The sequence below is a fragment of the Mustela lutreola genome, chromosome 16, assembly GCF_030435805.1.
Source record: "Mustela lutreola isolate mMusLut2 chromosome 16, mMusLut2.pri, whole genome shotgun sequence".
Classification (NCBI taxonomy): domain Eukaryota; kingdom Metazoa; phylum Chordata; class Mammalia; order Carnivora; family Mustelidae; genus Mustela; species Mustela lutreola.
The window spans coordinates 25,754,012-25,775,631 of record NC_081305.1 but is presented as its reverse complement, the minus strand read 5'-3'; the positions used below and the strand labels follow the sequence as shown (position 1 = coordinate 25,775,631).

At 38.2% G+C, this 21,620-nt stretch overlaps 1 protein-coding gene and 1 non-coding gene across 8 annotated transcripts in view; both read right to left on the bottom strand.

The window, feature by feature from the left end:
* The window catches only part of CNOT1 (CCR4-NOT transcription complex subunit 1), a 111,790-nt gene that overhangs the window by 10,714 nt on the left and 79,456 nt on the right, over positions 1-21,620 (bottom strand). For 4 of the 7 annotated variants that reach the window (XM_059152689.1, XM_059152692.1, XM_059152691.1 and 1 more), the window contains exons 23-42: positions 18,963-19,193; positions 18,491-18,631; positions 17,400-17,579; positions 15,844-15,960; positions 14,965-15,075; positions 14,134-14,211; positions 13,783-13,960; positions 12,856-12,986; positions 10,821-11,117; positions 10,018-10,158; positions 9,819-9,923; positions 8,658-8,777; positions 7,141-7,332; positions 6,393-6,535; positions 5,787-5,895; positions 5,514-5,683; positions 4,627-4,879; positions 1,967-2,215; positions 892-1,055; positions 584-701 (exon numbers count right to left, since the gene is read on the bottom strand). In XM_059152689.1, coding sequence (XP_059008672.1) covers positions 584-701; positions 892-1,055; positions 1,967-2,215; positions 4,627-4,879; positions 5,514-5,683; positions 5,787-5,895; positions 6,393-6,535; positions 7,141-7,332; positions 8,658-8,777; positions 9,819-9,923; positions 10,018-10,158; positions 10,821-11,117; positions 12,856-12,986; positions 13,783-13,960; positions 14,134-14,211; positions 14,965-15,075; positions 15,844-15,960; positions 17,400-17,579; positions 18,491-18,631; positions 18,963-19,193 — 3,228 coding nt within the window. The remainder of the gene's footprint in view (positions 1-583; positions 702-891; positions 1,056-1,966; positions 2,216-4,626; positions 4,880-5,513; positions 5,684-5,786; positions 5,896-6,392; positions 6,536-7,140; positions 7,333-8,657; positions 8,778-9,818; positions 9,924-10,017; positions 10,159-10,820; positions 11,118-12,855; positions 12,987-13,782; positions 13,961-14,133; positions 14,212-14,964; positions 15,076-15,843; positions 15,961-17,399; positions 17,580-18,490; positions 18,632-18,962; positions 19,194-21,620) is intronic. The other 3 variants (XM_059152694.1, XM_059152696.1, XM_059152695.1) reach the window with 1 other exon arrangement.
* LOC131819019 (small nucleolar RNA SNORA46) lies at positions 16,706-16,843 on the bottom strand. Its single transcript, XR_009349023.1, has one exon. It is a non-coding gene; the product is annotated as a small nucleolar RNA SNORA46 (small nucleolar RNA).

Below are 21,620 nucleotides of genomic sequence, written 5' to 3'. Positions count from 1 at the left end.
ATTTAAGGATTATCTCACTCTCTTTTTTGCCAACCACGTAAGTAGTCACATTTTCTTAAGGGCTAATCAGGGATGCTTTCTATTCATATGCCATTAAATTGCAAGATGGGAGAGAAACCTCTCATGTTAACTGTGTTTATTTGTAATTACAATTTAAAAACTCTTTACTAGAACTTGATACTAATTTCTTCAAATACAGACCAGTGGTATTCATCACTCTTGAGAGTGAAAAGCTTTAGCATTTAGAGTGAGAACCTGTAAAACTGGCAGGTTTTAGAGCTCCATTACCCAAGTTTTATTTAAAGCTACTCCAAGGTTTTGACTTTTTTTTTTAAAGTTCTTAAGCAAGATTAACACATTGCTCACAACAGACCTGGAGGAGCAATACCCTAATCATTGAGGAATGACTTCTAGGCACAGGCAGTCAAGTATTGGTTAAACCTTCTCCATAACTTTACTCCACATTAAATAATTCTTGACTAAGCCTGGAAGGAGTACAATTATTACTAAGTGACTAAGAGTGCTAATAATAAGCTCCAAGTAGTTACAGTCTTCATCTGTAGAAGATAAACTGCAGCCACACCTTCTGCTGTGGCGTATGTGCCAGCATTCTTGCAATAAATATCCGATGAGAGATCAGTTCAAGCCAGGCGTACACAAAGCCAGGAGCTTTGGTAGGCCTCAAGATATGGAATGTATTGCTGAAAGACAAAAACCTTCATCAGAAGCAAGGTCCAACTTAAATACAAACACATCAGTGTAATTAGAAAACACACAAGCTAGTTTTAAAATCAACATGCCTCAAATCCACAAGAGTACTACTTCTCGAATTTTACCACTAAGAACAGCAATCCTTAACGAGAAATCTCTATTAAATTCAGTAATACTCACCAGAAAGCTGTAAGTGTCTGGAAATTAATAGTTTCCAATACATGCTCAGGTGCATTGAGTTCCAAGAGCAACATGATAAAAATTCGATGGTAGGGAAGCTGCTGAAATTCACTTTGCCGAACATCATGGTCCTGCAGGAGAACTCCCACTACTATACCAAGGACCTACAGAATATACAGATTAGAGCCTATAAATCATGAAGATAATTCACTTTTATCACTCCCTAGACATGCTTTTTTTTCCCATACTCTTGTGCCCCACATTAAAGAAAAAGAGACATGCCATCTGAATAGACATTATATGCTGGCAGCCAAAGGGGCCATATACTGGTTTGATGTGGCCTGTAGAATTTTGTATTTTCTTTGAATTTCAATAATCTTCAACCAGAACTGTATACTCTCCACAAACCCACTGGTTTTTCAAGAGCTCTGAAAATAGGCATGGTACATCATATTCCATTATATTACTACAATCTAAAAAAACCTTATTTTTCTGGTCTGATGTGAAACTGATGAGGCAAAATGGTTTATACGTTTGACATTTAGGAGATGGAAGGGCCAGAGACGATTTTGAATTGCAGAAATGTCTCATACAAAGAGCCATCCTGCATTCCACTTAATCTTCCCACCAAAGAGTAAGAGACAGGATAACCTGTGTGGTAATTATCCACAAACCCTAAGTTTGTTTTTGTAGTTTTAATAGTAAAATTTCCAGGAACTCCACTGTGTATGTCAAAAGAAAACTATTTTGTATTATCAGTGTATTATTAGTATTCCATTCACAGTGATTCTGTATACAGGTGAAAATTTTATACTATCTAAGTATCTTCCGATGTAGTCATTACCAAACATTAACATACTGAAATACACTGCTCCCCCCCCCCACCACCTGTGGTCTTAAGTTAAAGTACTAAACTCTTCTAAAATTTAGTGATTATGTTTATACTACTACCTACAAATTTAATTTCAGGACTGAAGGGATCTTACAAAATGTTCTGGGGGAATAGGTTGGACCCTGAGAACCACTGACGCAGATTTCAAGTATACCAAGACTAAGGCAAAAAAGAAGTTCAGACCTTGTTCAGCAGATTAATCTTTGTGACAGTGTTGGTGGCCTCCCCTGAGTGCTTTACTAGCAGAGCAATGAGTCGGACAAAGGCATCCAGGTTGTGATAGCACTTGGCTCGGATCATGGTGGGATTAGCAGCAGGATTGTGCTGCTGCTCTGCCTGAGCACGGTAACTGATTTCAACACACATTTCAGTACACAGTCGAAAGAACCTCGTTATAAGGTCATCAGTCTTCAGGATTCCTTGTTGGTGCATCTACCAAGGGAACAATAATGAGAATATATATAGATAGATAAAAACAAAAAAAATGAGATAATACACATCAATTTTTAATCTTCATGCTTAAGAGGTATTCTCTTATTCACTCTTTGTCACATTTCTAATTCTTACTTTAAAAAAGGTGTCATGAAAATGACTTCTCCATTAAGGATCAATGACAGAATTCCTCAGTTTTAAGTTTAATGGAGAACAGCAAAGATGGAACAGAAGAGATAATAACATGGCAACCGTGAACAGTGTACAGCCAAATAATGTGGAAATTTAAGTAGACAAATAAACCAACTTTCAGAAGCCCACTAAAATCATATAAAGACATTCTAGCCAATTCATACTTCCCCCTTGTAGGAAATTAAATGCCATATATTTCGTATTTTATTTTCCCACAGAATTTAACTTCTTCCAACTGACTCAACCAATAACAAAATTTTTGAAACTCCAGCCAGCTGCAACAGGAAAATCAAGTAATAATTTGTATGATAAATGGGTACCCAAAAAAATAGCCACAGATCTAATCTGGCTATTTTAAGGAAAACTGAAGTCTATTTTAAAGTAAATTCAGTTTAAAATAAAATGTTCTTTTAAAGTATAGAAGTACAAATTTTATGACATATGATTTGGAAGTGAAGCAGAGCAGAAAAGTTATTTAGCTAGTATGAAACAAGACAGTACAAAAAGAGTTAAGGGTGCAGAGAGAGAGAGGGAGGTCAGTGCTTACTTAAAGAAACCAAGCCCAGAAAGAAAACTTGACCGTTATCTTGGAAATTTTAAAACAAATCACTGTCCCTTGATAAGCAATAAAATAACTGAACTGACATTTATGTACTCTAGGCAAGAGAGAAGTTCAGCAGAGGGACTTCTGGTACATTGAAATCTGAAAAACTAACAGGGGGTTAAGGTAATGAAGACAAACGGCTGTGATCAAGAGGGAACACAAGGAGGAAAGAATTCTCAAAAGGATACAAAAGAGAACAGAAAAGTATAAATTATACTTTCTTAAGCAGAGAGAAGAAACAAGAGCAAAAAAGCCAGCAGGAAGAGCTGAGACAGGTGCCACATCCATACCCATGAAATATTGATGATCGCAAAAACCAAGTGATTCAGAGTTCTTCTATCCAAATCAGAAATCAAACTATAAACATTCAGTAACATCCATGCAATAATGTATATTTTAGAATTTTGTTGGGTACAGAGCTACTGTACTGTATGATTTATTTAACTAAGTTAAAATTCATCTTAAAAAGTAAATCCAATTTCTAACTTCTAAAATTTAAATCAGCTCTTACACACTGTAATTTATCTGATAATAGAACTAATTTGCAATCTTTCTTTGGTAGTACTCCTAAACTTTCATCTCAGTTTAAAGAAATACAATGGTCAATCTGCAGAAATTAGCAGATAAACAAATATCGCTCCCTGAATAAACATTACAATAGTCCTACTAAAGGAATTCTAAGGGCAGTCAGCACAAGTACCATTCTTGCCCTTAAGTAGTATGATTAGGACACACTGACTATTGGGTATGAATCCCTCCAGTGGTTGAAAACAGACAGTAACGATCAAAAACAGAATGCTAAATGGTACTGCAGCTCTCTTTCTACATTTTTGTCTGTTCCTCCTGTTCACAAACATTCTTTCCAAACTTAATTATTCTAGGAACTTGCCTCCTACTTTAATTCAAAGTTCAATTTAGATCAAATCAAATGAAAACAAATACAGTAAAGCCATTTTCCAAAAGAACATGTTAGTCAGTTTTAAGTAAATAAGCTATTTAATTTAGAAAATATAAGAAAAGATTCCACCCATTTAAGTTTTTAGTGTTTTCTTATTATTATTTTTTTAACATGAGCTAGGGGCGCCAGGGTGGCTCAGTGGGTTAAAGCCACTGCTTTCGACTCAGGTCATGATCCCAGGGTCCTGGGACTGAGCCCCCACATCAGGCTCTCTGCTCAGCAGGGAGCGTGCTTCCCCTCCTTTCTCTCTGCCTGCCTCTCTGCCTACTTGTGCTCTCGAATAAATAAATAAATAAATAAATAAAACCTTTTAAAAAAAAAAAAAAAGGAGCTATTGTGAGAATTTTGTTAGCCCATAAGGCCCTAGTTATCAAGCCAGTAAAATTATGACATACATCTAGCAATTTCATTATTCATTATCTGATCCCATACTTTGTAACTATGACAAATGAAATGGGATTAGTAGAACTAAAGAGAACATGAAATGTTGAATTTACTGGTTAGCACCCAAAGATGAGGAAAAGAAATAGGCTTTATCAATTTAACAGAGTAACGATGGCGACAATTTTTGGTTTACATGAGTATGGAGGTAACTGACGTAATACTGAGCTTAAATACTGGAGGCATCACACCCTACTTATGTTGAATAAAAAGCACCTTTCTTTCCAAAAGCTCTACCTGTCCAACAAACGCAGAGAAAGCTTTGGTACTGTCACGGCCAGCTGCTGCTGAATGGTAGAGATTCACCCATTCCCTCAGGAGATACTCTGCCTTCTCCCTCAGGCCTGGAGGATCATCATACTCTGAGGCTTGAGAGATTCCCGAATGCATCATAAAGTTAGGGCCTCCATGAGCACGATCAATCATTGCTTCATAGTTGGATCGCACTACTTCCATCAGCTGGGGCAATCTAGTACAATAAATCCAGAGTGAAAATCAGTCTACTCATGGTCGCGATTTCACAGACAGACACAGTTGGACAATTTGCTTATTTAATAGAAACCAAAACAGTGACTTCCATATTTAAACAAAACTATCCTCGGTCTCTGTTTACTCATAACCACATAATACACAAATAACTGACCTTGGTTAAGCCACTTCTTAACCCCCCAAAAATAGTGCCTGTTGAAATGGAGCTGATCGATGTTCATAGTCAACAAATATTCACTGTGCGCCTACCATGTGCCATGGTTTGTTATGTATCTTAATTTCAACGTTTCTTTGAGATATTTCTATTTCATTCAAGAAAAGGTAAATCAACTTATCAAAACTCCAATTTTAAAGTGGCAGAGGCAGGGCTTAAACACAGGGCTCTTGATACCAAGTCTAGTACTGTACATAATGCTTGCTCTAGAGCAAGAAGGCTGGGCAGTTAGTTAAGGCTTCATACTTCAAGAGACAATATTAGGTCAAACTAAAGCTTCCCACATACTATATGTACAGCAAGTTTTTACAGGTAATATTACTTATTAAGTCTGCACATTCATTTTCAAAGCTCCTTCATAGACTCAATACACAAAGATCCCCAAACACTTCATCCTCACCCTTCTGGAGCATTGCCTCTGGAGTGAGCATTAATCCTCATGAGAGTTTCAATGGTGTGGAATAGATCTGCCTCAGTAACATGAGCAACACTCCTTTCATCCACCAACAGGATTTTTACCAATTGCATAGCAAATGCCACAGCCATGTAGTTTAAACCATTCTCCATTGACTGGCAACACAAAAAGCACAATGTAAGATAGACAACACTTACAGCAAACACACATCCCAACTAACCAGAGTACCTTTCCTGTTTAAGAAAATTTCCTCCATACCTGAGCTAGGTGAAGATCATACTGCTGCATATTAACCAGATGATTACGAATGAGCAACTCCACTGCTTCCACATTGTATTTATATTCATCCCGACATTCAATTAGGCACCTAGAAAAAGTATTTCTTTTAAAGGCCTAACCATACTGTTATCAAGTAAACAATTTTACTCAATGGTAATTTATTCCAAATTAAGGATGCTTTGAGAACCAACAGCAAATTAGTATCTAAGATTCAAAACAGCCAATAATAAAATAGAAAAAAGACAACCCAGTGTTAAAACTCAAGCTTTGCTCTCAAAGTCTAGAAAACAAAGGATTCCATTTAAGACAATGAAATATTTATATACGAACACTACTGCTATGAAATCACTAAAACCTTTAAAAACCAATGATACACAATTTATCCCCCAAAGCAAGGTACTGGTTTTTCACATTCATCATAGGCACCAAAGTGGAAACGGCCAAGCAATCAACAATTCTCACTACTCAGGACTGGAACAAATGTCTCGCTTAACTTCTAGAAAAAAGAAATGTCTGGACATAAACAGGGCATGTATGTTAGAAACAGTCCAATAAACAGTACTCTTCTCTAAGATGGTTACCGACCTTGTGATCTGTTTGTTACACCACGGAGACCCGTATGCCCGGCCATCTTGAAGAGCTTTTAAGACCAAAAGGTGGCACTCCCTGTAGCGCAGCAACAGGTCAGCATCAGCACCACTTGTAGCATCTAGTAAACCCTCTACAGCCTATGGAAGAAAAACAGTATTCACAAACATGGATAATATAGTACTTGACCCAACTATCAAAGACAAAACACAAACCTTAACAAAAACTACAACACACCCTCTAAAGCCTCCAGTGAACAATGCGCTCACCAAAATGCTTTTCACTTACCCTAACACCCACACACACACTCTCTCTCTCTCCCTCTCTCTCTAAATTCTATCTAGTTTATGTTCACTGTGTTCTTCACATGACAGGCCCAATGTCCCAAAACAGTCAAAGTCTAATGCTCCCTGCCAAACTTCCCACATTACCCAAGTACTTGGTATCAACATATTCCTCCAAATCTAAACTGCTATCTTTTAAAGTTTCTTAACTGTATTTTCAAAAGATCTTAATAGAAAAAAAAAAAAAAAAAGTTCCCATTTCACCATCAGTAACTGTCACAACTACATTCTAGAGAAAATTACCTGCTTATTACGAAAAACAACTTGTTTTACCTTAATTTTAAAATCTTAAGATAACCTAAGGAGATGATGGCATGGGTCACTATTATTTACAAACCTAGTCTCTTCCTGCCCTTGCTTCACAACTCATCTCTTCTTAAAAGTAGCATTTAAGAACTAACCTTCTGGAGCAGTCCAAGAGCAGCTATGGCATCCCGAGAGTTTCGAGATAATACTACAACCTCCAAAAGACTTCTAAGAGCCTGAGCTTGAGGATTCATGGCCAAAGTTGGCGGGATGGCATGTAGGTGCTGCTCCAATTCTGTAATGCACTTATCATAAATCTGAGCTACATCATCTGTTGCCCAAGCTTGCTGTTTTAGAAAAGGAAACAACCAAGAAAGTCATAAGCAATAATTTTTAAGATTTTTTTTCACCGGCTTATACATCAATTAAAAAGTCTTTTAGTATGTTTACATCCCTGAATTTTTTTGTTTTTAAAAAACAACCCCCCCCCCAAAGATTTTATTTATTTGAGAGACAGCAATAGCTAGTGAGTACAGCTGCTGAGAGGAGAGGGTTCAGAAGTAGGCTCCTCACCAAAGAGGAAGCCCAACGCAGGGCTCGATCCCAGGACACTGGGACCATAACCGGAGCTGAAGGGAGACACTCAACCAACTGAGCCACCCAGGGGCGCCCCCCCCATCAAAACATAGAGGGGCTCTTCCAGTCCCCTTCCTGAACTATTTGATCTTAATAACATTAGGTGGGGCACTGCAAGCAAGGATGAGGGGAGGGGTATTTAATTTGACTGAAGAAACCCCACCAGACATCAACACAATCAAACAATCAAAGCAAGCAAAATAAATAATGGGGTAGAACACAGCCTAGGAAATTAGGTAATCTGAACAACGGAAAAATATAGTACTCAGTTCAAGTGTCAAAGCATGATAGAATAAGAACACAGCATCATTTCTGTGATAAGTATATCAAAGATGCTGGATCTGAATCTATTCCTGACAACATATTGGAAAAATGCAAATCAGGCCATTCTAAAAAATAACTGGCCTATAATCTGCATAAATGTTGAGGTCATGAAAGAGGAGGAAAAACTGAGGTGCTGGATCAGACTAACCTAGGGTAAATTTTAAAAATAAAACTAACTGAAATGTATGATTCCGAAATAGGTCCTTTTACTATAAAAAGGTGATACTGGGACACTTCATAAAACCTGAATGAGGTCTAAGGATTAGGTATTACTGTATTTGTAGTAACTTCCTGATTTCAACAGCTATACTACAGAATGTCTTTTTAGGTAACACACACCAAAGTTTTCAAGAGTGACTGGGGTATCAGGGTATCTCGTATTCAAATGGTTTAGGGGGAAAATGTTTTCCCATCCCTACATCTTCAACTTTTCTATATATATTTCAAACTAGAAAATGTTTTTACAAAATACAGGCAAAGCCGTGGGGGTCACCATGTAAATTCCTCTAGTTAGGCCAAACATGAAAATGAACCTCATGCATTTTTTTTAAAAAACCCCCCATATGAACACAGCACATATGCTATGCTCAGTAACTGTGGGTACATTTTCCCCCTATAACTTAAGCTCACAGGAAGCAAGTGACAGATTAACACCTAAAAACATTCAAATTAAAATGTTAAACATTCGACTTAATCCCAAGCAACAATTTACCTTCATGGGTTGAGCTAAAAATCCTGTGGGCTGACTTAAATCATTTGTGGGCAGGAAGCCAGGCACATTGCGTGCAAACTCTTCGTAAACAGCCAGCTGCTTTGGGTCCACACCACCAACCTGTGAAGAAGAAAACCTATTTTGACAGGATCCTCTTCACAAACTAAAGGCAAGTTTTTTCAAAGTGGAAAGTCTGCATGGGAGTAAGCACAGGGGTTCTTCTGAGAATGGATACAGGAGTCACTACAACATATTGATGTTTGATGCATGACTCAGTATGCACGCATCTGCACACAATTCACAGTGTTTCCCATTTCGCTGAATCATGTAAAGAGTGCCCGTCATTTATAAATTCATTTGAGTTTTTCCACTGGAAAATGCCTCAAATAAAACCATACCAAGTGCAATTCTCCAAAGGAACTGGTAAAAATGATCAGATTTCTCACCTCATCTTCTCACCAACAGGTAGCAATAAAAACTTAAGTACCAGAAGGGAAGACCAAGTTGTGAAACACAAAAACTAACAGGGACATGAACTCTTTATGGGAGCACTTCAACAACTGGGAGGTGTATACATCTAAGGTTATCTGTATTAATACACACATACACACATCCTTTAAAGATTTTATCTTTAAGTTATCTCTCAAAGTAATTTTATCTTGGGGCACTGAGTGGCTCAGTTAGTTAAGTGTCTGCCTTTGGCTAAGGTAATGATCCCAGGTCCTGGGATCAAGCTCCCTGCTCAGCCAGGGAGGCTGCTTTTTCCTCTCCCTTTGCCTGCCACTCCCCCTGCTTGTGCTGTCAAATAAATAAATAAAATCTTTAAAAAAGAAGAAATAATTAAGTATCCAAAAAAAAAAGAGAGAGAGAGAGAGAAGGTAATTTTAATTTAATTTTAATCCCTCATGCCTCATGTGAGGCTTGAACTCCATCCCTAAGATCAAGAGTCACACACTACCAACTGAGCCAGCCAGACACCCCTATCTAAGGCACCTTCATGTGTTCTCCACAGATGGCCTTCAAATGATAGGCTGAGGTGGGATCTGTCTCAGAAACATCTAACATTTAACCCTACTGTCTTAGTCTTGGTGAAGAGTTTAAGCAACTAGAGCAGAAAGAAAACAAAGATGGGCAAGAGAGAGACAAAGCCCCAGTTCTCACTTTTAGCCTGATTTGCTCTGGCATCCGCTCAGCTTGGTATGTTAACACAACAGGATCACAGTACCTGCGCCCTTCTTGCCTAGCATGTTTTCTCAGTTCAAATTCCTGCAAATAAAAAAAAGTCACTGAGGTTCTTGTTATGAGGCATTTTCTTAAACAGGAAAAAAAAAAACTTAAATGGCAAATGCTAAACACTTACAGTTGCTAATCTCTTATCCATCTCAGGGCCTGCTTTTTCTACTGCAGTCTTCTGAATAAAACAGCAAGCTAATTCACAATTGTCCTGAGCTAACTGAGCAGCTGCCTGATCCATCATTTCCCTCTGTTGTGGGGATGCGGTCTATTGGAAGGGGAAAAGACAGAATGAAAACAATTTAAAAAGTTTTCTGTGGATGGACAAGACAGGTAAAAAAACAAGAAATGCAGTGCCTAGACAAATTTTACATGTTCTGACTTATGACTTATTAGCTATGACCATGAAATAGCCTAATCATCATCTTCATCTGTATTAAGATAAAAACAGAACTCACCCAAAACATTTTACTTATCAGGCAATTATGAAAATGGTGAACAAATACGTGAACAGTAAAGCAGTTTTTAATAAAAGTCATTAGTAATCATGACATGTAAGACCCAAAATTAATAACTGAGTTACTTGAAGAAAGAGTGCATGTTTGTGTTTATGTGTATACATACAAAGTCACTTTTGTATTGTCTTATTCCAAGTGTTTTAATCTAAATTCTTAATGATAAACAAAAACAAGATTACTAACTTACGCGTTTTTAAAAATTCTTCATTTCTTTAAACAATATCTGGATATCTACTACCTGCCAAACACTATGTTGAGGGATATAATAGTAAGCAAAAACAAACATGATGCTTCACCTCACAGAATTTACAATCTAAGAGAAAGAAAGACATCAAATCTGGTGATATGTGAAGAAAAAGAACGTCTTTCAGGCAAGCAGTAAGGTACTATACCAAAAACATAACCAACATACACGAAGGGCTGATGCAAAGCTGTTTTTCAGGTTGGTAGATATGCTCATTAGCAGAGGTTCCCTGCAGGTAATCATAGCCATTCCAGCTGTTAAATTACGCATCATGTGATGAGCTGCTATTCGCATTCGAGATTCCTCAGAATCCAGGGCAAAATCCTTCCTGACTATTTGCTCACAAGTAGTCATAGCAATCTTAATCGATCGATCCACCACAGGATGGACCAGCTCCTGAACAGCCCGTTCAATTGCCTGGCGCACACACTGCTTCAACTGTGGATGGGCCTGAAACAAGGGAATCTAGGTGGGGAAAAAACAAGTTAAGTCAACAACCCAACTTTCATCAGTAATCACACTCATGATTTTGGAAGTTACTTCAGTATTAACCATTAACTACCAATTTCTACTTAAACCAATGAAGAACACAAGAAATAGAAGCTAAGCTACAAAGAGAGCAGTATTCGGATACTTTATGATATATGATAAGAGATAGAGTCTTCGGTTTTTTAAAAGTCTTATGGGCAAATTTTTTATTACTGGATCATTACCTGCTTCCTTAGTTAAAATTTGTGCCTTAAGTACTCTTTTGTTAAAGATTTTTATTTATTTATTTGAGAGAGAGAAAGAGAGAACAAGTGAGCACAAGAGCCAGGGCAGAAGGAGAAGCAGACTCCCTGCTAAGCAGGGAGCCCAACACGGGGCTGGATCCCAGGACTCTGAAATTATGACCTGAGCCAAAGGCAAATACTTAACAGAGTCACCCAGGTGCCCCATGTGGGCATTTAAAGAAAGTGACTTCTTTAGCTGCTTGGAGTAATGCAAATGAATCAAAGATTTCTAAGAGAAAAAGATTTCTTAAAAAGCACTACCACAAATAATTCCTCAGAATACCAAACATTTTACACTACCAATTTGCTTCACTTGGAAAACTATTTCCAATCTTTTATCTCTAAAACAAACTATGCCCTAATACTCAGTTGGTCTCTTTAACTCAAGGTCCTTGCAAGAAATTTTTAAAATACTCATGAGGGGGGGCACCTGGGTGGCTAAGTGGGTTAAAGCCTCTGCCTTCGGCTCAGGTCATGATCCCAGGGTCCTGGGATCAAGACCCGCATCAGGCTCTTTGCTCAGCAGGGAGCCTGCTTCCTCCTCTCTCTGCCTGCCTCTCTGCCTACTTGTGATCTCTCTCTGTTAAATAAATAAAATCTTAAAAAAAAAAAAAATACTCATGAGGGATACATTAAGTATTCAGATTACTGACAGTGTTATAAAGGGAACCACAATTTGTAGATCTAGCCCCCAACCCCAGCAAAAAATAGGATGAGGGTTAAAATATCTCTTTCAAAAGCCTTTTATGTTCTTTAAATAAAAAGGGGCTCACTGTATTCATGTTACTCCTATATGTGTAAACATTTTCAGTTTCTAAAAAACAAAGACCATGAATACTCCAAGTACCTGATTCTGAACAAGTAAGCAGAATAAAAGATAATCATCACTCTGAACATACAGAGTAACATACTACCTTTCAAATGTAGGAATTTTATAGACCAAATCAAACTTCCTCCTAGAACCAGGCTAAAGAAATATAACTAAAAGTGTTAAGTCCCACTTCTAGACCCTGACCTGGAGATTTCAGAGACACACACGGGAATCAGCTCAGTTCAAACTATCTGCCAGGAAAGGTCATAATGCAAGGCTAAGGGTGACATGATAATGAAAATAAAGAGCAAAAAGCTATAAACACACTAAAGATCTTTTGACCTATGGAAGGAATTCCTGGCGATTGTGATTAGACTGCCAGCTACTTACTATCTCAGGATTTGGATATGAGGAACAAATATAGACCATGTCTAGTCACAATAACTATTTTTAGAGTAGGAAAAAAGCCAAGCTATACTACAGAGCAGTTCCCAGTTCCTGCTCTCTGCACAAAAGTCTACACACTAAGAATCCAGAAGAAATGGCAAAAAGAAAAGGAAGGTGACCAGTTTATCTTGTCACAAAGTAGGAAATGGGGTATGGAGCAGTGTTTACATACCGTTGGATTTAGGGTAATGTGTGGTGCCAGGCCTGCAAGGGAATAGACATTGATGTCGTGGTAGCTGTACTGTGGTTGTGGTGGAACCGTGGCTGTACAAGTAGTACTGGTAGCTGGTGTTGTAGAAGTTGCTAAATGTTAAGAGATAAAATAAAAGCTAATAAAAAGCATACTTCTTGATTTTATTGTAACATTAGCAGGCTCTCAAAGAGATTAGTCTCTTGGAGGACTTGGGGGAATGGCACAAGTCACATTTTTTCCACCCTCAATTATAAGAAAACTTCTATTGTTTTAAACAGACATTTGAACAAAGTATGTAAAACTATGTCAGTGACAATGCCCCAGAGCAAATCATCAACTGTGAGGACATGCTTCATTAAGAAGCCCAACCCTTGTTGAATTACTCTTTCTTATAGGTATCTATTTCCAGTCTAGGCTGTTCCCTGGTTTTACTTGGAGATTCTTAGCCATTGAGGACTGAGAGAGAATGAAAGCTGGTTTATCCTAACACACCTCCCAATCTTTTTTCCCCAACACTTCTACAGCTCCCACACTTCCAATCTATATGATCCAAGTATAATAATTCACCCCCCACCCCTGGCAGATCTAACTGGTTGCCTGGCCAGCCCAAAATTTGAGGAATAACAGAGACCATCATACCATTCAGTTTCTTCTGAGACCTCAAACAATGTAAAAGATAACCTTAGTTGGGTTATGATTAATGATGCTTAATTAAGAATACCATATGAATTCTAATACCTAAGACAATGCCTACACATAACTAACTTTTACTTAATTTAGGCGGCTCACCTAAGTATATAAAATTTTAGCACCACATTACATGGAAAATCACAACTTTCTATATGCATGAAGACGTACCATTTAAGAAAACCTTCTGGTAAGGAGAGGGCTAATTATGACACTTACTTGTGGTTGTGATGGGAGGGAGTTCTTCTGGCTGTTTGACATCTTTCTTTGGAGCAGAGAGTTGCTCATCTAAGTTCTTTAGGCGATCTTTATCCTTTAGGAGGTTTCCAGGTTTTAGCTCATTGATGTCTAGTGCAAGGTTCTTACAGAGGACCTCAATCTCAAACTTCAAGTTTAACTGCATAATTCAAATATTCAAAAAGAATTTTTTTTTAATGTAGATTTATTCACAATACATACTACTCTTACCCAAACATTAGGGTTTACCCCAACTATCCTCTACTTCTCCTATAAATTTTAATAATGTGACGACACAGAATGTTCTAAAGGATAAAGCAGCAATAAATTTACCTTTAAGTCATGTTCTTGATGTAGCTCTGCTAACACATTCATAATTGCCATTGTCCACGGGTTGGGTGGCCTAAAAACCTAAAGAAAAAGCTATTATGTTAAGGGGGCCACCAAAATCATCTTTTAACTTGTATTACATAAAACAGCTATAGAGAGGGTGCCTGGGTGGCTCAGTGGGTTAAGCCTCTGCCTTCGGCTCAGGTCATGATCCCAGGGTCCTGGGATCGAGCCCCACATCAGGCTCTCTGATCAGCAGGGAGCCTGCTTCCCCTCCTTTCTCTCTCTGCCTGCCTCTCTGCCTACTTGAGATCTCTGTCAAATAAATATTTTAAAAAACAAAAACAGGTGTAAGGGGCATTGGGTCCTAATTCCTTAAGCATCTGCCTTCTGCTGGGGTCATGATCCCAGGGTCTTGGGATGGAGCCCCACATTGGGCTCCCCACTCAGCGGGAAGTCTGCTCCTCCCTCTCCCATTCTCCCCATTTGTGTTCCCTCTCTTACTGTGTGTCTCTCTTCATCACATGGAAAAAAAAAAAATCTTAGGATAAATAATAAAATTTGAAGAATTAAAAAATATAAAAGTTATGCACTTATACCCATATGGCCATAACAAAACCCTTGGGTTTCCCATCTATGTATTTTAGGAAAACACCAGATCCTTTAAAATCATGCTACTTTAGCCTCTCATACTCGAAATCCGAGTTTCCCTAAGGAAGCCTGACTAAACTTGCTCTGTGTTCACAGCAACTAAAGACATAATCTCTTGCACTTTTGCTGAAACAAGCTAACTCTTAAAAATCAACCACCGATAAAATATTAAAATATACTCACCACACTACGAATGCTTGATTCTAAGACTTTGGCAACAAAGGGAACTACGTAGAGCAGCTCTTGCTGTCCTTTAACATAAGCCTCAAGCAGCAAAGACTTTACATCCAAGTCCTAGAATAAGAAAAGTATTTTTTTTAAAAACTGGGCATGTATTTCAAAACCCTTCACAAAGTACCAAAAAAAAAAAATTATCTTGCCAAACTCATTTCCAAATTAGGAATCAATATAGTATGACTCTTGCCTTACAGAAAGAGATTACAGTCAGACCTTACTGGCTTTTGCTTATCCCGCTTAGCAATGCAGGATCATGAGATGCAAGTGGATTCAAAACATGGGCCAAACTCTTACAAACACCCAATCATCTTTAAAACAGCCCCAAATAGGGGCACCTGGGTGGCTCAGTGGATTAAGCCTCGGCCTTCGGCCCAGGTCATGATCCCAGGGTCCTGGGATCGAGCCCCGCATCCGGCTCTCTGCTCAGCAGGGAGCCTGCTTCCCTTCCTTTCTCTCTACCTGCTTCTCTGCCTACTTGTGATCTGTCAAATAAATAAATAAAATCTTTAAAAATAAATAAATAAAATAGCCCCAAATAAAGTCAAGATTTTTTTTTTTTAAGATTATTTATTTATTTATTTGACGAGAGAGAGAGATCACAAGTAGGCAGAGAGGCAGGCAGAGAGAGAGAAGGGGAAGCAGGCTCCCTGCTGAGCAGAGACTCCCCCTATGTGGGGCTCGATCCCAGGACTCCGGGATCATGATCCAAGCCGAAGGCAGAGGCCCAACCCACTGAGCCACCCAGGCGCCCCTAAAGTCAAGATTTTTAAACAAAATATGCTGTATGAACATTCTCAAGTTTTACATGGACCCCCTGAAACTCACAGTGTGTAAGATGGGTTTATTTTTAGCTAGTGTTATCATTCCTAGCCAATGTCCCAAATTCTTCAGCAAAGAACGATCTGAAAAGTTCGCTGCAGCTTTATCAGAGGTCAGGAGCACCTGAAATGGTACAGGATTAAGAAAGATAGAAAATGAGCTTAAAAAAAAATTCTCAACTGAATGTTTGGAATTCCTCCTTATCCTACGTTAAAAATGAGCCCTCAATTCTGAGAACATGGCCCTACATTAGATCTATTCCGTATTATCAGAGTATAACTACACAAGGTTAAGGGGTCATGTATAGTCCTACAGAAAAGTATTTGAAAATTGAAGGTTTTAGTGAGTTTTGAAGCAGACACCCAACTGCAAATCTAGTTTTGAAGAGCCAAATTCAATTCAAATGATAATAAACCAATGCTTCCAAGTCATTCAAGACAATAAGCATATGGAGAAATGTAACCAATATCATAGTACTGAGTGCAATCTTTAGCATTATCTAGGTCACTATGTATCTCTACAGAGAACTAAAATAGCTTTCTGAAATACAGTATAATAATGCTTAAATGCTTGTTTTAAATTTTCTAGAATACCTATTTATTTCATTAATCGCTTCTTTTAAAATTTCTAGAATATCTGTTTCATTAATTCTCTAGTTGTTACTTTCCTAAACAGGATATAACCACCACATGAGTTTGTTTGGGGGAACGTACACAAATCCATGTGCAACATGTTACACCTTAAAATTTATGGCTATCAAGTTGTAATTTCAATTTGTTTAAAAGAATCTTGAAATTCTGCTCCATAATATGTACGTACATTCATATCCCAATCATAATTTTAATCAGATAAAAAAGGGTGAATATAGTTATGTTCCTTAACCTTATCCAGCAACAGCAGAACGGCACAAAGTCAGCTGTGCAACAGAAAGAGCCAGGAATTCTTTTGCACTACAGCGTAACCAAGAATGGGGAAAATTCCCATCCACAGGTTTAAATATAGTGCTAGTTCCTAAACCACTACCCCAAGTGATTCATCAAAGAATGATGACAGCTGTATGCTGGTTTTCTTGAAACATTATTCTTCCTGAGAAATAAAATACCTACTTTTATGGAACAAGTGTTAGCACATTAGGAAAACTCGGACTCTGAACTGCTGAGAATCCTTCACAACAGCTATAATTGAGGCTATGGTACAGAGATACATGGCACTTAATAAGAAATCAAAGGCTCACTGCAGCACTGTCTTTATAATACATAAACTATTAAACAATCTAAATATTCATCAGCAATAAATATACAGACAGTGGATTTCTATGAGACAATTAAAAAGAACCTGAGGGACTAAAGTTCAGAGCATATTACAAGTGTGAAGAGGAGACATTAACAGGGCTAAAATTTAAAACATGCACGGAATGATGAAAACAAAATCAGAATAGGAGAATTACTTTCCAAGTAAACAGTACATGTCTATGTAACTAAATTCTTCATGAATCTACTTGTATAATCAAGTATTTCCAAATTCAAAACAGTAATGAATAAAAAACAAGAACTAAATCTTACTTTGATGTTTCTGTAGGTCTCATTCAGAACCATCTTATTAAATTCAGGGTTCTTCAGCGTGTCAAGGAAGTTTGAATAGAGGCTGTGAAAGTTTGGCTCAATACTGACTCTCTTCATAACCAGATACTGTGAAACCCAAGGCATAAATTCTTCCTTCACAGTTTCCTTTAGTTCTTCAACCTAGCCAACCAATGCAACACAGAAGTACACAATTAAAAGATAATACAGTTTTGTGGGGTTTTGTTGTGAACACTACAATATGTAGCATGTGGCTCCTTGCAAAATCAGATGCTCAAGCGCCACCCTTCATCTCCCCCCCACATTAGACACATGCTATGAAGTACTGTATATTCAATTCCATGTTAGTATACAGTCATCTCTCAAACTGTGTGTTGACTAGGACTAAAAATCTATAGCTCCTTTCAGCTTTAAAATTATAAAACATGAAGTCCCTCACCTCCACCATTCCCAACTCTCCATTTGACCAAAATTGCATAAATTATTAATGTACAACCTGCCATTAAGAGACCTAACACCGGAACTATGTTTTCCTAAATTTCCAACTCCAGGAAACCTCTCTTCCAAAAGGACACTAAAGGCTTATCCCCCAATCAATTCTGGAGGGATTTTGAAAGATGGTGTATGTGTAATATCTCAAAAATTACTTGTTCAGGCTAATATTACCAGCTAACATAGGCATTTCCAATGCCTTATATATAATCTTGAAAAGCAATGGTCATTTCTTGTGCTTTGTACAAAGTTACCTCAGTTATTAGACATCTAATAAAAGCTCTGAATGGTCTCTGGGAAAACATGACTTGCAACGTGGTACAAATGAAACCCTCCACCATGACGAGACCACTGAGTTTATTTCAAAAGCCTGTAAAACTTGCTGCAAAACTAATGCTACTTAATGTCTGCAAAAACTACAGCCACTAGTTGTATATCCTCATTCCCTTTGTTTTGATTCTATTACTTCCACCTTTAAAGTATTACAAAGGGTGCAGAATATCAAGTATAAATCACCCAACCTATTAGGGTAAGAACAGATAGCATTCACAATGGTATATAAGCTATTATATCATGCTCACCTTTTGGGTCATATTCGATTGTGAGAGATTATTGAAGATAAAAGCAATTTTCTCTTGGATATTTTCTGGGGGCTCTACAATTCTTTCAGTTTGATCTGTGGCCACAAGCAACGTGTCTATATTTGTAGTATTAATAGAAGGCTAAAAAACAAAAACAAAAACAAAAAACAGAAACATAAACTGAAATGCCTGCTTAACAAATCCCAGGGAAAAATGCATACCAATTCTTTCAAAATAAAAAAAAAACATACACATGATATATACAGCTATATACTCTAAGCGTTGGCCAGAATATGTATTGATATAGTGCCTGTCTTTGAGAAATCTGGGGAGGGAAGATACAGAGGGAGAAATGCTGGTCTTTATACTTTCAGTAGACATGTGTTACTTACAATAAAATTAAAATACATGCTCACTACTGGAGACATTACAACACTAACAGACCCGAGGAAAAGAAAAGAGATGTACTTACTGGCACATCTTTCTTAAAGCTGACTCCGGTTGGCCTGGTGACTGTAACCGTTTTAGCAACAGTGGTGGTTGTTGAGGTGGTTACCATCGTGCTAACCTGACCAGCAAGGGGAGCTTTTGCTGGAACCTGGGCCTGAGCCTGGGCCTGAGCCAGTGCAATACTTCCAGGGGTTGTGATAGAGCCCTGCATTTTCACAGGAGGATCTCTAGACTGTTGTCCATATTCAATATACTAGGGGAAGGGAGAGGGTAAGACATTAAAAAGACTTCTTAATCAAAACTGAAAGTGCTTAATTATACTCCTCTAACTTCTGAGAGGGGATGTCCCTTACTCCCTGCCCCATTCTGGTCCATATTCCTATACATAATATACATAAGTAGATACCATAGGGCTCTTTGGAAGGTAAAATAATTATGTCTTACAATATTATAAGGGAACTAGACGAGCAAAACAACTTTCAAAACAGCCACCACCAATGCCTGCATATATACTTTCATAAATCCCTTAATATATGTAAACTTTAACATCTTTAAATTTCTATACTTAATTTTTTTAAAGATTTTATTTATTTATTTGACAGAGAGCAGGAGAGCATAGGCAGGGGGAGCAGGAGAGGGAGAAGCAGGCTTCCCTCTGAGCAGAGAGCCCAATGCAGGACCTGATCCCAGGACTCAGACCATGACCTGAGCTGAAGGGAGCTGCTTAACTGAGTCGCCCAGGCACCCCTAAATTTCTATACTACATTGATCTCTTTTACTGGATGCTGATAAGAAACCTAAGGACCAAAAATGAGTTATTTCTCAATAACTATATTACTATGAAACAAAGAAACACACTGTTGAAAGCCAAGTCAGCTAGACCCAAAGAAGCAGGAAGGCAGACTTCTTTCCATTTCATAGACCACTCAACCTCCTTTCCACACACAAATTAGAAAACTGATAAAAGGCTCCTAATCCTATTCCCAGCAGTCCATGCCTGAACAAAACAAAAACTACTACCCAGCCGCACCCAGGTGGCTCAGTCAGTTAAGCATCTGGCTCTTCATTTCAGTCCAGGTATCATCTCAGGGTTGTGAGATAAAGCCCCAAAACAGGCTCTCCCCTGGGTGAAGAGCCTGCTTAAGATCCTCTCTCCCCCTCTGTCCCTCCCCAGCTCTAAACAAATAAACAAACAAACAAACAAATTACTATCTAGATATATAACTTTATTTAAGAAGGACATTCTCAAGGCTTCTAAAGTGGCACAGTCACTTAAGCACCCTACTTTTGGTTTTGGCTCAGGTCATGATCTCAGGGTCCTAAAATTGAGCCAGGAGTTGGGCTCCATGTTCATCAGGGAGTCTGCTTAAGACTTTCTGTCCTCTAATCATTTCCCTTGCTTTTGATAAAAAATAAATCTTCAAAAAAAAGATAAATAAAGGGCATTTTCAAGTAGGAAAGACAATCTCTGAATAAAGTATAGCACTTTAAATTGGCTAAGGGGTGCCTGAATGGCTCGTTAAGCATCTACCTTCAGCTCAGGTCATGATCCCAGGGTCCTGGGATAGTCCCACATCAGGCTCTCTGCTCAGTGGGGGGCCTGCTTCTCCCTTTTCGACTCCCCCTGCTTATGTTCCCTCTCTCCCTGCCTCTCTGTCAAATAAATAAAAATCTTTTAAAAAATAAACAAATTGGGGCGCCTGGGTGGCTCAGTGGTTTGGGCTGCTGCCTTCGGCTCGGGTCATGATCTCAGGGTCCTGGGATCGAGCCCCGCATCGGGCTCCCCGCTCCGCAGGAAGCCTGCTTCCCTCTCTCTTTCTCTCTCTCTCTCTCTGCCTGCCTCTCTGTCTACTTGTGATCTCTGTCAAAAAAATAAATAAAATCTTTAAAAAATAAATAAATAAATAAACAAATAAATAAAATAAATTGACTAAGTACAGAAATACACATAACCTTTCTCTCACCCTCTAACTATCTTGTTATAGGAGGTACTAGGAATCACTGCTTTGTGTGATCATTTCCAGGCCACCTCTCGTCTCCACACTCTCTAGGTCTATATTCCCAGCTCTGAATTCCAAACACATTTCTCATCTTAGCCTTACAAAACTCTGCTTTCCTGTACTGTACTACAGTAATGGCATATTCCCCCAAACCCCTCACTTGAATGAGTAACACTTGTGGCTTCCCTCCATAGATCTTTTAGGTTAAACCATCACAAAAACTCTCCCCTCCTACAAACAAACCCAGCTGGACTTGGTGAAAACACTGGACTAAATTCTAATAAAAATTAAAAGTAGATTCATACTCTGATCTTTCTGATTTGTGTAAATATGACATTATAAAGCCATTTCTCTGATTTACGCAAAACAAAGTTAATAAAGATTAACTTTCTTGTTCTCTATAAGCAAGGTTTTGACCAAAGATAAGACAAAGGTATGAATACTAACCAATTAATCTAAAATCAATCACTAGAACAAAAGCTTACAAATTTCATGAATAATCACATAAAGTGGCTTATAACATATAATATCTAGGGGCACCTAGGTGGCTCAGTTGGTTGAGCACCAGACTCTTGATTTTTTTTTTGCCTTTTTTTCTGACTCTTGATTTTGGTTCAGGTCATACCTCAGGGTGGCACTGAGCCCCACATCAGGCTCCATGCTCAGTGCAGAGTCCACTT